The following is a 13919-nucleotide window of genomic DNA, read 5'->3' as shown; positions in this document are numbered from 1 at the left end:
CTCTCGGCAACCTAGCAAGATTCTGTCTCAAAATAAAAGATAAAATAAGGCTGCGGGTATAGCTCAGAAGTAGAAGGCACCTGGGCTCCAGCCCCTAGTAACACACACACACACACACACACACACACACACACACACACACACACACACACGGAAGGGATGAGGAGAAGGTCCTTAGGAAAATTTAACAAGGGTCACAAATCTAAAGGTACCTCCTTAAGCTGGGCGGGTGGTACATGCCTGTAACCCCAGCATTTGGGAGGCTGAAACAGGAGGATCACAGTTCGCAACCAGCCTCAGCTACTTGGTGAGGCCCTCTGCAACTCAGTGAGACCCTGTTTCAAAAAAAAAGAATAAAAAATAGGGCTGGAGGTGTAGCTCAGAGGTTGAATGTCCCTAGGTTCCATCCCTGGTACCTTAAATAAGTAAATAAATGTACCTCCAAGGTAACTTGTGGACTTCTATTTAAATTTGTCCTTAAGAAGAGTCAGGCATGGTGGCATGTGCTTGTAATCCCAGCACTTGGAGGTTGAAACAAGAGGACTGCATAGGTTTGAAGCCAGCCTCAGCTACTTAGTGAGGCTCTCAGCAACTTAGTGAGATCCTATTTCCAAATAAAATATAAAGTAGGTCTGGGAGTTTAGCCTGGGGGTAGAAAGCCCCTGGGTTCCATCCCAGTACCGCAAAAAAAAAAAAAAATTGTCCATAAGATATAACATTATATATTGACCAAATGTGAGAGTTGTCCAGTTATTGTCTCTAAACTCCAAATAGCTCTAAATTCACCCTTCACTGCCTGTTCAGCAAAAATGGATTTGGGCCCTTAAAATATTTTTCCTGCTAGTTCGCAAGGTGCTACATTTGTCAGTAGAAAGTGCTGGAAAGACATGGTAGGAGGAAGGAGTTTTCCTTCTAAAGTCTAGTAGGCTCCTTTGGCAGGTTTCTGTAGCGCACATGTCTTTCTAGTGTACAGCTCCAAAACCGTGCAGTTTTCTCCACTTTGAGGATCCTGCTGCGCACATCAGTCAGCAGCACCCAGCGGTCTCCCCAGACCTTCCCGGGGCGGTGTTGTAACACAGTGACTCTGGAGAGACAGAGTTCTGGCAGCTGCCATCACAACAGCTTTCGTTCAGTGAGCCATGGCCATGTCCTCTCAAAGACCATCTGGATCTAGATCCAAGCTCTTCCTTCAATGCAGTATCCCAATCCCCAGGGCAGGCACTGCTTCCCTTAACTGCCTGTGACCATGTTCTTTAAATTTCTCTTCACTTTTAACCAGACAATCCCTCAATACTCTAAACCTTAATAATTTTTATATTAAACTTTTCCTGTTCAAATTATATGTGATTTTTTTAATCCTAATAATAGACCCTGACTAACAGATCAAATTTCAGGTGGCCAGAAACCAAGAACTTCATAACCTAATCAGTTCAATTTGGGTTTTTAGTTTATAAACAACCACATCAGATATTTGAATTAGAAAGTCCTAACTGCTTTAACAAGGTCTTTAAACAAAGAATGAAATAAGCTGGTTAGTTCACAGGACGTCTCTTTGTTAATGGTACTCCCAGGGGAAAGTATTAATTTTCCTCACTAATCATAAGATATCAAGTACTGTGATTGCTGCTTTTTCTGGTGATTAATTTTTATTTTTAAAGGGAAATGAAAATTTAAAACACAGCAAAATTTAAGACGAGCGAGCAGAGTCAGTGGCTCCATTTCTCTGGCGAACTGCCCTACCAAATTGCTCTATTTAGTTTTAGACAGAAACCTAAAATCTCAGCAATCCTACACTAATATTCACTTTGCTTTTTAGCTGTATAGTAAGCCTTTCAGTGCCCCCCCCCTCGCTGTTCTCCCTGTGGTCTCTGTAGTCCACTTTGCCAACATTAAAATGAAATACTCAGCATCAAGCTCACCATTCCTGTCCCTCTTCGCTCTTAATTCAGCTAGCCACAGAGTTAAAAGGCCAGGATTAGGAGTCATTAGACACAGTACTAAAAAGAATTAAAGGGCTTGTTCAAGGGGTAGAACATCTGCTCCTCAAATTCCTGCCTAAACAACTAAGATTCCGATCAAAGAGAAGAGAGGGAAAGCCAATCTGACAGTAAACTGGAGTCCTGAGGAAGTGACTGTTCTCTGAGGAGTAACTGTGACACCAGAGGAAGGCTTAGTGACATTGCACAATTCCTGCTGTGAAGTTATTCATGGGCAAGTGGGAGTGTATGCGTGTAAGTGGAGGGGAGTGGAAAGGTGAAGATTGAAGATCCTTTTAAGTAGCTTTTGCTTGGCTAGCAAAACAAGCCAGGACATGCAAGACAGATAAACACAGCTGTTTGGGGCCATCACTGGGGGCTCAGGAGCCAAGGTGTCCTGCTGTAGTGAAAAGTGCACCGGAATGTGAGTCAGGAGCCCAGGGATCCGAATCCTCTCCCTGCCAGCTAGTTCTGTGGTGATGAGCAAGCCCTTCGGCTTCACCAGACTCGGGCTCCTTATTCTGTGAAACATCAGTAGTTGGGACTAGATGGCAGCACCACACAGAAGAGCTCCCAAGCTATGGAGTGCATGCTAGAGTATAACTGTGCTGAGTCTTGCTTTCCTCCACTGAAAAATAATATTTTCTAGGACTGAGATAAAGATTAAAAATAATATACATGCCAGGCATGGTGGTGCAAGCTTGTGAATCCCAGTGCTTAGAAGACTGAGAAAGAAGGATTTCAGGTTCAAGGCCAGCCTCAGGTATTTAGGGAGGGCCTCCACAGCTTAGTGAGATCCTGTTTCAAAATAAAGAATACAAATAGGGCTGAGGGTGGAGCTCGGAGGTAGAATGCCACTAGGTTCAATCCCCAGTACCATGAAAATTAAATAAATAAATAAATAAAATAAAGGCACCTAGCACAGTACTTGAAGCAAATAGTTACTATTATTACTTATTTATTCCAAGGCTTAAAATTACATGAGAAATATAGAATCTGTATTCTGAAAGCCTGTGGTTCAGTGCATCACCAGCAGTGGAGAGCCAGTGACTCCAGAGCCTTCTGTTCCTTGCTTGCCTGAAACTGATCAGGTTTAAGCGAAAGATTTTAGATCTCCAAAAAAGAAATCTCAACACTTCTCTAAAAGATACGTACACAGTGCTGAACATAGTCTTTTGCTCTACACAACTAAAAACTTTTGAAGAAAAACATGAAGCCACTAAATAAGTTGTAAATAATACAATCTTTTCTGCAAGTTTTAAACTGCCAAACTAATTATATATATATATATATATATATATATATATATATATATATATATATATTCTATGTTCACAGCCACACAACTCACAGTTGCCAAACTATGGAACCAGCCAAGATGTCCATCAAGAGATGAATGGATTACAAAACTATGGGATATGTAAACAATAGCATTTTTCTCAGCCATAAAGAACAAAATTACATCATTTGAGAGGAAATGGATGGGACTGGGGAACATTATGCTACATGAGATTAGTCAGTAACAAAAAGTAAGAAATTGAATGGTCTCCCCAGTATGTGAACGCTAGGGAGAAAAGGGGTCATAGGAGGAACTCTAGATGAAGAAGGAGAGACCACAGATGAGCAAATAGGTGACCTAGCTGAGGGGGATGGGAAGGGTCAAGAGGGTAATTCCCTAATGTGCATGATGTACATTCATAAAGATATCAAAGTCAATGGGAGGGAGGTGGGAATTGAGGAAGAGCTAAATGAGTGATGTGTGCGTGTATGCCTCTACCATCTTGTACCCCATTAAGATGTATGACAACAATGTCCCAATAAGAAAATAAATAAGGCTGGGCATGGTGGCGCACGCTTGTAATCCCTGCACTTGGGAGGCGGAGACAAGAGAATCGCTCAGGTTCGAAGCCTGCAGCGCTGGCTTAAGAGACCCTGTTTCCAAATAAAAATATAAAAATGGGTCTGGGAGTGTAGCCCAGAGGTAGAAATGTTTCCATGAACCCCAGTACCACCAAAAATAAATAAATATATATATATATATATATATATATATATATGAATAAAAATAAATAAATGACAGTAACAGAGCTGAGTGTGGTGACACATGCCTGTAATGCCAGTACTTGGAAGGCTAAGACAGGAGGATCACAATACAAGACCAGCCTCAGCACCTTAGCCAGGCTTACAGCAAACTAGCAAGAACCTATTTCAAAATAAAATAGGCTGGCAGTATAGCTCAGAGGTAGAATGCCCCTGTGTTCAATCCCCATTACCATAAAAAAAAGACAATAACTAGCATTGATAAGAATGTAGAGAAACTGTAACCTATATATATTTCTAGTAGGAATGTAAAATGGTATGACCATTTTGGAAAAGAATCTTGTCTGTTTATTAATATGTTAAACATAATTTTACCAAATAACTCAGCAATTCCAAATATAGAAATATATGTTCACCCAAGTACTAGTATACAAATACAAAAACAGCAACATTACTTCCAAAATGTGGAAATAATTCAAATGTTTAACTGATGGAGAAACAAAATGTGTTATATGTAGAATAAAATACTATCAGATCATTAGGAAGTATGGAGACAAGTTGTAGCAAGTCTGGTGAGGTTTCATACACCTAAAGAAGAGATGTCAAGATGAGCAGCCATTTACAAGCCAAGTAGCAAGTTCAGCCCAGCCAACCAAACTCCTCTACCAAGAAGCCCAGATAATCCAGGCCACAAAACATCAGTATGAGATGAGGAATTATTGATCACCTGTATTATCTGGGGGAATCAGTCTTTGCATTATCATTGAAGCATCCCACAAATATATAGGAACATGATATCTCCAGATTTACAAATCACAGTCTTAAAAATCTTTATGAAGCTGGGCATAGTGGTGCATGCTTATAATACCAGTACTTGGGAGGCTGAGACAGAAGGATTGAGAGTTCACAGCCAACCTCAGCTACTTAGGGAAGCCCTCTGCAACTTAGTGAGACCCTGTTTCAAGATAAAGAATAAAAAATATTGCTGAGGGAGAATGCCCCTGGATTCCATTCCCAATACCGAAAATATATATATATTTTTTTTTATTAATCATTCACCTTTGCCAAATTTAAGCTGGGGATATTCAAAGGAAGTTTGGCTAAACATGTTTTAAAAAGAAAACAGATATATTCATGACAAGCATTTTAGATTGAAGCTCAAAAATACTGTGCTGTGAAAGAAGCCAGACACAAGAGCCCACATACACAGAGCCTATGTGATTCCATTTATATAAAATGTCCAAAAAAGCAAATCTGTACATGTGTTAATTAATACATGCACAGACAGCAAAGCATGTACTTGTTCTGCTTCCTTGCCTCCCAGGGATAAATCCATATGACATCTTACAAAAACAAATAACTAAAACAAGAAGGCAATTTGAGATATCAAACTTTTTTTTTTTTTTTTTTGGGTGGTACTGGGGTTCCTGGAAGCCCTTCTACCTCCGGGCTACACTCCCAGACCTATTTTTTATACTTTTTTATTTGGAAACAGGGTCTCCTAAGCCAGCGCGGCTGGCTTTGAACCTGCGCGATCCTCCTGTCTCTGCCACCCAAGCGCGGGGATTACAAGCGTGCGCCACCACGCCCGGCTCAAACTTTTAAATGTGCTCAATTGAGATCTCACTTCTTGCTATCTGATCTAGAAGACTCAGTTTATACAGGTGTCCAGTGGAATATATAGATTATCATTTATTCACAACAGCGAAAAGGCAGGCACAACCCTGAAGCTCAGCAATGACAAAACAGCTAAACAACGAGAGAGCCCTCAAAGTGTGGCCCTCAAGCCAGATGTGTGAGTAGCACCTAAGAATTGACATTTTCTGCAAATTCAAAAAACTTACTAAACTAACTAAAAATTTAGTAGATGAATCTTTAAGCAGAAATCATACTTCAGGGCAAATTTTTAGAAGAATGCCTGTAAATAAATGCAGATGAAATAACAGAATAAGAAAGTCACCGAACTGTAATCCTCAACCAGACAACTGATTCAGGGAGAAGTCATCAATGGATGATAAATTGATTGGGTGAAAAGATGATGAGTATCTGGATCTTTACATGGTACCAAGGTATTTCTCCACAAAGTATTTGCCTAACTAAAGGATAAAATATTCACCTTACAATAAAGGAATGAGATAAATCTTAATTTTCTAGTCACTAATAATGGAACTACTTAGTAGTAGATGCCACCTGATATGATGTAATATGAATTTAATCAAACCTTTCATCTTCTCTAGAAAAATAGTAGAGGAGAAAGGAACAAATTAAATGATACCAAGTGTTTCAGAATAAGTAAGGCACAATTTCTAATTAAAGATTAAAAAAAAAAAAACAATGAGAAATGCTTTTAAAACATAGGCTAAGCTAGGCATGGTGGCTCACACTTGTAATCCCAGTCCTTGGGAGGCTGAGACAGGACAGGTTTGCAGCCAGCCTCAGCTACAAAATGAGACCCTCCACAATTTAGTGAGATCCTGTTTCAAAATAAAGAATAAAAAATAGGGCTAGGGGTGTAGTTTGGAGGTAGAATGCCCCTGAGTTCAATCCCCAGTACCGCAAAAAAAAAAAAAAAAAAAAAAAAAAAAAAAATAGGTTAATGAAACTAAAGGAAGAAAATCCTAGGTACCTTTTAGTTTTCTTTGAATAATGATGGTAGTAATATATAGTCACATAACTTATATTTTGGTACAAATTATTATAGATGGAATTTAAGTAACAATCACACTGTCTCTAAATGTGATATAAAATAGGAAGATATTAAATAAGCAACATATGACGATATCAAGTAAGTGAATACATACCACTCACAAGGCTGAAGAGATCGAAATGCCTTAAAAGAAGCATCCATTCCAGCAAAATCCCAAAACTTCACGTCATAGTCATATCCTCCAGTCACCAAACGGGCACCTGAGGGATCCAGACCCAATGCGGAAACCTGTTTAAAAAAAAAAAAAAAACTAATTGAAGAAAAAAAATAACTATTTATAGTCTTATAACAAGATTATAAGACTGTAAGTTGTTCCAATTGCATTCCTTACTTCACTCCCTATCCTAGAAGCACAGATCATCCACTATTGTTCTGAAAAGTGGGAACAGACAGCACCCTCTACATACTTGAGTTTGTTATTACGAGTATTATCTCTTTTGAAATAAAGGAAAATAGTTTAAATTCAATCTAATTAACAGTTTTTCCTAATTTATCAATCATGTACTCAGAACAGCAATCACTACAATTCTACATGACAGAATAACTTGTTTAGTAAGTAGAATTCTCACAAATAACTCAGATTTTTTTTTTTTTTTTTTTTTTTTTTTGCAGTACTGGGGATGAAACTCAAGGGCATTCTGCCTCTGAGTTACAACCCCAGCCCTATATTTTTATTCTTTATTTTGATATAGAGTCTCACTGAGTCACAAAGGGCCTCACTAATGAGTAGCTGAGACTGTCCACGAACCGAGATCCTCCTGTCTCAGCCTCCCCAATGCTGGGATTACAAGCATGTGCCACCACGCCCGGCTTTTCAGATTTCTTAATATATTATCTTGAGATAACTTAAGATAATTTAAATGCAAATGAATGAAGGACACAAAAATCTGAAATCACCAAAATGGGCTAGAGGGTATATCTCAGTGGCAGATCACTTGCACAAGGTGCTAGGATTGACTCTCATCACTGCTAAATAAATAAATAAAACCATTAAAATGAGCTAATGGGAGCTTTAAGAAATCTATTTAACACAGTAAGAGAAAGTAGAAATTATTGTGTGCATTTGGCAAAATGACTCGGTATATTCACCTTAAGCAATTATTTTTAAAGCTTAAATTATAACTATAATAGTACTTATATGAGTTCCCTAAAGTATTTGCTTTCTTTGTAAACTTTTGTAGGTCCAATTCACAAGTGAACACTTAATATGTTAAGCACTATTTTTGAACTATATTTAACATTCTTTCAAAGCAGAGGAAAGAACTGCATTAGGAATATTTAATGTGATTAATATGCATGTATAGGAATTATAGAATAAAAGAAAGTTTTATATAAAGTAAACTTGTATAAGTAAGTCCTAATAAACTTGAAATATAATTGCAATATGATTACTATAATTAAATAGTGGCACAATAACTTAAACTCATTTCAATTACTACCTACAAAAACTAATATCAGAATATAAGGGAAATATATACCAAAAATGACTTATTGCATATTAAAATTAGATATAATGCATGCCTATAATCACAGTACACGGGAGGCTGACAAACCTCATGTATTTAGCAAGATTCTCAGCAACCTAGCGAGACCCTGTTTCAAAAGAAGAAATAAAAAAGGTCGGGCTGTACAAGCTCAGAAGTAAATGCTGCTGGGTTCAATCCACAAACACAATAAAAATTAGTATGGGCTCTAAAGGTGTTAAGGAGAGCATACAAATGAGAACTAAGACTTTTTTATGATTGAACAATAATGTCTTAAACAATCAAAACCAGAAATAAGTAAGCAATAGTTTTGAAAATCTAAGAAGTGACCTCTGCTGTTACCACCAAACCCACTCACTTACCTTCATACTTGTGCTGTCCGTCTTCCTCCCTGTATAATTAAAGAGGGTCCCTTCCCTTGGTAAGGCTAACCTCACTAGTGTTCATCCCAGAACTCAACACAATTGGAACTTGCTAATTCTTTTGTGGTTCCTCTATCCAAAGCCTGTGCTGCTTCTCAAGAGCTGTGCTCAGGGCTGGGCTGCTAAAAGGCTTGCCTGGCATGACAAGGCCCTGGGTTTGATCCCTGGCACCATGACCAAAAGAAAAGTGTGTAAGCTCCTTATAGACAAAGACCATGTCTGTGCTAGTACAGTGCCTGGTACAACATATAAAGTCTAGTAAATGTTTGTTTAATGGAAAGAAAGAGAACTAAAATTTATAAAACCCTAGGTAACACAAACAACAATGCAGTCTGACCAATATGAGATAAATTCCCCTCTACCAAGAAACAATAACAGAATAAATTTCAAAGTGACTATTCTCCTAACTAAGGGCAGAAGAAAGATGGTAAGTCCTATAATGAAGTGACAAAATGATGTTTTCAGTGCTAACATTCTGAAGCAGCAGGGTCTCTGCTGCTGCTCATATACATTATTCAACATCTACCAAAAGGATGTGAAAGGTAATGAATAAGATGGAAAACAGAGCCCAGGGGAAAAAATATTCTCTCCTAGTTAGAGAATGCTTGTCCTTCCACAGATCTGCTAAAGTAATTCTGAACCTCTATGTCCCCAAAGGTTGAAGAACACAAGAAGTCTAGTGAATTCTCAGGTGCATTTTAACCACACTAAAAAAAAAAAAAAAAACACAGGAACTCATATAATATAAATATTGGTCTAAAATAATAGTTGTTTACAATGAAGTTGTGAAACAATTATTATTTTAACTTACATAAAAGATTAAAAACTATTATCAAATTATTCTGAGTAATGGTCTAGATTACATTGACCAAGAAATAAAAAACTTTTTGTTTTAATTTTTTTTACATTAAGTATCAGATCATATTAAAATAAAACTTTTTCCAACTTGAGAAAGAGCACAACTTTAGCTCTCTGACCTTTATGTTGAGAGAATTTTTAATCAACCTTTCTTCTTTCCAATAAGATATAGAAGTTAGTTCATAATTAGGCAATTTAATTGTTCTGACTAAACATTAATTGTAAAAGTGTTCAAATACTTAACAGTTTTTCCTGGGATTATAAATCACAGGAAAAAATACTTTTAAAATTTAAGTACCAAGCCAGGCATGGTGGCACATGCTTGTAATCCCAGCGCTTAGGAGGCTGAAACAGGAGGATCCCATAGGTTCGAAGCCAGCCTCAGCTACTTAGTGAGGCTCTCAGCCACTTAGTAAGACCCTTTTTCCAAATAAATTATAAAATAGGGCTGGGGGTGTAGCCCAGAGGTAGAAAACCCCTGGGTATCATCCCTGAGTACCACACACAAAAAAAAATTTAAGTGCTGGGTGTGGTGGCACACCTTGTAATCCCAGAATTCGGTAGGCCAGACAGGAAGATATGGATTCAAAGACAGCCTCAATTACTTAGTGAGGCCCTTTACAACCCAATGAGACCCTGTTTCAAAGTAAAGGATAAACAATAGGACTGGGGGTATGGCCTGGAGGTAGAATGTTCCTGTGTTTCATCCCCAGTACCACAAACACACACACAAAAAAAATTAAGTGATTATATCCGGGCATGGTAGCACACACCTATATTCCCAGCACTTAGAAAGCTGAGACAGGAAGATTACAGACTCCAAGCCAGCATCAGTAATTAAGTAAGATCCTCGGCAACATACCCTCTATATCAAACTGTTTTAATTAACTGGGCGTGGTGATGCACAGACAGAAGGATCAAAGTTTGCAGACAGCCTCAGCAATTTAGTGAAGCCTTTGCAACTGAGTGAGACCCTGTTTTAAAATAAAGAATAAAAAATAGGTCTGAGAGTGTAGCTTGGAGGTAGAATGCCCCTGGGTTCAATCCCCAGTACAGGAAAAAAAAAAATGTTTTAATTATCCGGGTGTGGCGGTACATGCTTGTAAGCCCAGTATTTGGGAGGCTAAGACAGGAGGATCACAGGTTTGCAGACAGCCTCAACTACTTAATGAGGCTCACTGCAACTTAGTGGGACCCTGTTTCAAAATAAAGAAAAAAATTAAATTAAAATAAGTCTGAGGGTGTAGCTTGGAGGTAGAATGTCCTCTGGGTTCCATCCCCAGTACCGCAAAAAAAAAAAAAAAAAAAAAAAAAAGTTTTAACTTAAAAAGGAGGGACTGCCAGGCATGGCGGTACACACTTGTAATCCCAGCATTTGGGAGGCTGAGACTGGAGAATCGCAGTTCACAGACAGCCCCAGCTACTTAGTGAGGCCCTCCGCAACTTAGTGAGACCCTGTTTCAAAAATAATTAAAAAATAGAGCAGAGGGTATAGCTCAGAGGCCAAATGCCCCTGGGTTCCATCCTCAGACCCAAAAAAAAAAAAAAGAAAAGAAAAGAAAAGAAAAGAAAAGAAAAGAAAAGAAAAGAAAAGGAGGGACTGAGGAGAGTAGCTCAAAGGTAGAATGTCCCTAGGTTCAATACCTAGTGCCAAAAAAGGGGGAGGTTATAAAACCATAACTTAAGTCGTGCTTACAAAGAAAGGCTTAGAAAAGAAACTCACATAAATCATTGATGTTTCAGTGCTTTTTCCAGGGACGGAGGAGGAAGAGAGGGGGATAGAACCCACCTGGGGTCATTCTACCTCCTAACTACAGCCCTATTTTAAATTTTATTCTAAAACAGGGTCTCACTAAGTGGTTGAGGGTCTTCCTAAATTACTAAGGCTTAGCCTCAGACCTGCAATCATTCTGTCTCAGCCTCCTAAATACTGGGATTATAGGCATGCACCACCATGCCCCCATTTTAGTGCTTTTAATGCAAAACTTTCAAAGAACTCCCTACCCATTTCCTACTTATTAATATTTTAGTAGGAAATACTTTCTTGTGAGATGCACAATAGCATCCAGTTTTACTACTGCCTGAAATATAAAGTATAAATTGAAGCAATGTATGAAACAGAACTGCTGAGCTGGGCATGGTGGCACTGGTGTAATCCCAGTATTTGGGAGGCTGAGACAGGAGGATGAGTCCTAGGATTGCAGACGTGCACCACCACACCCAGCCTGGCTTTCGTTTTATTTGGAAACAGTCTTGCTAAATTACTATATGCTACTTTCCTCAAGCCTGCTGTCCTTCTGTATCCGTCTTCCAAATACTGGGATTAGAGGTGTGGGCCACAGAGCCCAGCTATGGAGTCAACATCTATATGTATCAATATTTCCCATTAGCTGGGGGTGGTGGCACACACTTGTAATCCCAGCATTCGGGAGGCTGAGACCAGAGGACCGCGGTTCGCGAACAGCCTCAGCTACTTAGTGAGGCCCTCTGCAACTCAGTGAGACCCGGTTTCAAAATAAAGAATAAAAAATAGGACAGAGGGTGTAGTTCGGAGGTCGAATGCCCCTGGGTTCTACCCCCAGACCCAAAAAAAAAAAAAGAAAAGAAAAAGTAAGGCAATTTTATTCATTCATTTCATATGCATGTCTCACTCATATACCTACCCCTTTTTTAAATTTTCTAATATGATTTCATCCTGTATCTTAAATAATTTATATTATCTAACTTTAAATAATAAATAAACATAATAACAATAACCTATAAATTAAGTATATAATATTAGAGCACCTGAGGGATCTTAGACTACTTAAAAGTTCATTTCTATCTCAACATTCATCCCCAAAGTGAACAAACTCATGCCGTTTACTGGCATAGAAACAAAGCTGATGATAATGAGAAATTTTCACACACTATTAAAAACAAAACTGCATTTGGGTTTTATTTCTTTCCTTTCTTGTAATGTTCCTATATCAAAAAATGAGGGAGCCAGGTATGGTGCCCCACCCTTATAAACCCAGTACTTGGGAGGCTGAGAAAGGAGGACCACGGGTTCGCAGCCAGTCTCAGCTACTTGGTGAGGCCCTCCCCATCTTAGTGAAACCTTGTTTCAAAATAAAGAATAGAAAATAGGGCTTGGGGTGTCCCCGGTACCACACAAAAAAGAGGTGCTTTTAAAGCCAACAGTAACATTCACAAGAAGGAAATATTCGTACTTTAAATGAAAGGCAATGGCTATTTTGATTGAATATAAAGGTAACTTTTCTCTTTTTATGTCTATAACTTTTACATCATCAGTTGGTTGTGTAATAAAACTTAATAAAAAGTATCTTGTGTGTATGTGTGTGTGTGTGTGTGTGTGTGGTACTGGGGTTCCTGGAAGCCCTTCTACCTCCAGGCTACACTCTCAGACCTATTTTATATTTTTATTTGGAAACAGGGTCTCTTAAGCCAGCAAGGCTGGCTTCGAACTTGCGCGATCCTCCTGTCTCCACCTCCCAAACGCAGGGATTACAAGCGCGCGCCACCACGCCCGGCGTTAAAAAGTATCTTACTAGTCCACTTTTCCATCAGAGCCGGTTACTGTGAGAGAACCAAGCTTTTCAAACTTACCGTCTTAGTGCCATGCCTCAGCGTTACCTCATGCGAGTCAGGGATCTTTTGGACAGGATTCTGAAACAGGAATATTCCAGGACATCAATGAGTAAAATAATGTATCTAGGGCTAAGTACACGGCACATTCAAGGGAAATACGTAGCTTTTCAAAATTTCATCGGCTTGTGAACACAAAGTTCTTTAAAAAACATCAACGTGTGAGGATGTCTTTTTCTGTACTTCCTGATAAGACTATGACTTGTCTCTTTCAGCTGATAATAAATTGACTTTAAATCTCTAAAAAATTAAACCTAAGGAACCCTATAAGTTTTACAAAATTATTTCTTCCCGTTACCATAAATTAAGTTTTTAATTTAGTCCAAAACAAATGAGTAGTTGTTAATCATGCAATTCAGAGGTGTGGAAACCAAGAAAGAGCACCAAGGACTGGGGGTGCACTGAGTCAGCGGCTGAGTGCTTACCCTGCAGGTACAAGATCTGGAGTTTAATCCCCAGTACTAGGAAAAAAACTGGAATAAAGTGAAAACGGTTCCCACGCCAAGCGTGGTGTAATCTTAATACTTGGGCAGCTGAGAAGGGAGGCGCGCAGGTTCAAGGATGGGCTCAGCAAGTATCGAGACTCAGCAAACTAGCAAGATCCTGTTTCAAAAAGGATTGGGGGTGTAACTCAAAGGTGCCCCTGAGTCCAATTTCCAGTAACACACACACATACACACACATTTTTTTAATTAAATGTATCTAAATGTGAACAAATCTCAAAACTTTTAGGGGATAATTTTCAAAAGTCTGTGTCATAAAAATCAATGAGAGAGCCAGGCGT

General features: G+C 38.7%; 1 protein-coding gene across 3 annotated transcripts in view; it reads right to left on the bottom strand.

The window, feature by feature from the left end:
• Positions 1–13919, bottom strand: part of WDR70 (WD repeat domain 70) — a gene marked incomplete at its 5' end in the record, with an annotated part of 251957 nt that overhangs the window by 185887 nt on the left and 52151 nt on the right. For all 3 annotated transcript variants that reach the window (XM_080696811.1, XM_080696812.1, XM_080696813.1), the window contains 2 exons: positions 6818–6951; positions 13097–13156. In XM_080696811.1, coding sequence (XP_080552937.1) covers positions 6818–6951; positions 13097–13156 — 194 coding nt within the window. The remainder of the gene's footprint in view (positions 1–6817; positions 6952–13096; positions 13157–13919) is intronic.

This window comes from Muscardinus avellanarius (assembly GCF_963383645.1).
Source record: "Muscardinus avellanarius genome assembly, chromosome: 1".
Lineage (NCBI taxonomy): Eukaryota > Metazoa > Chordata > Mammalia > Rodentia > Gliridae > Muscardinus > Muscardinus avellanarius.
The sequence above is the reverse complement of the archived record's forward strand: the minus strand, read 5'-3'. Positions and strand labels throughout refer to the sequence as shown.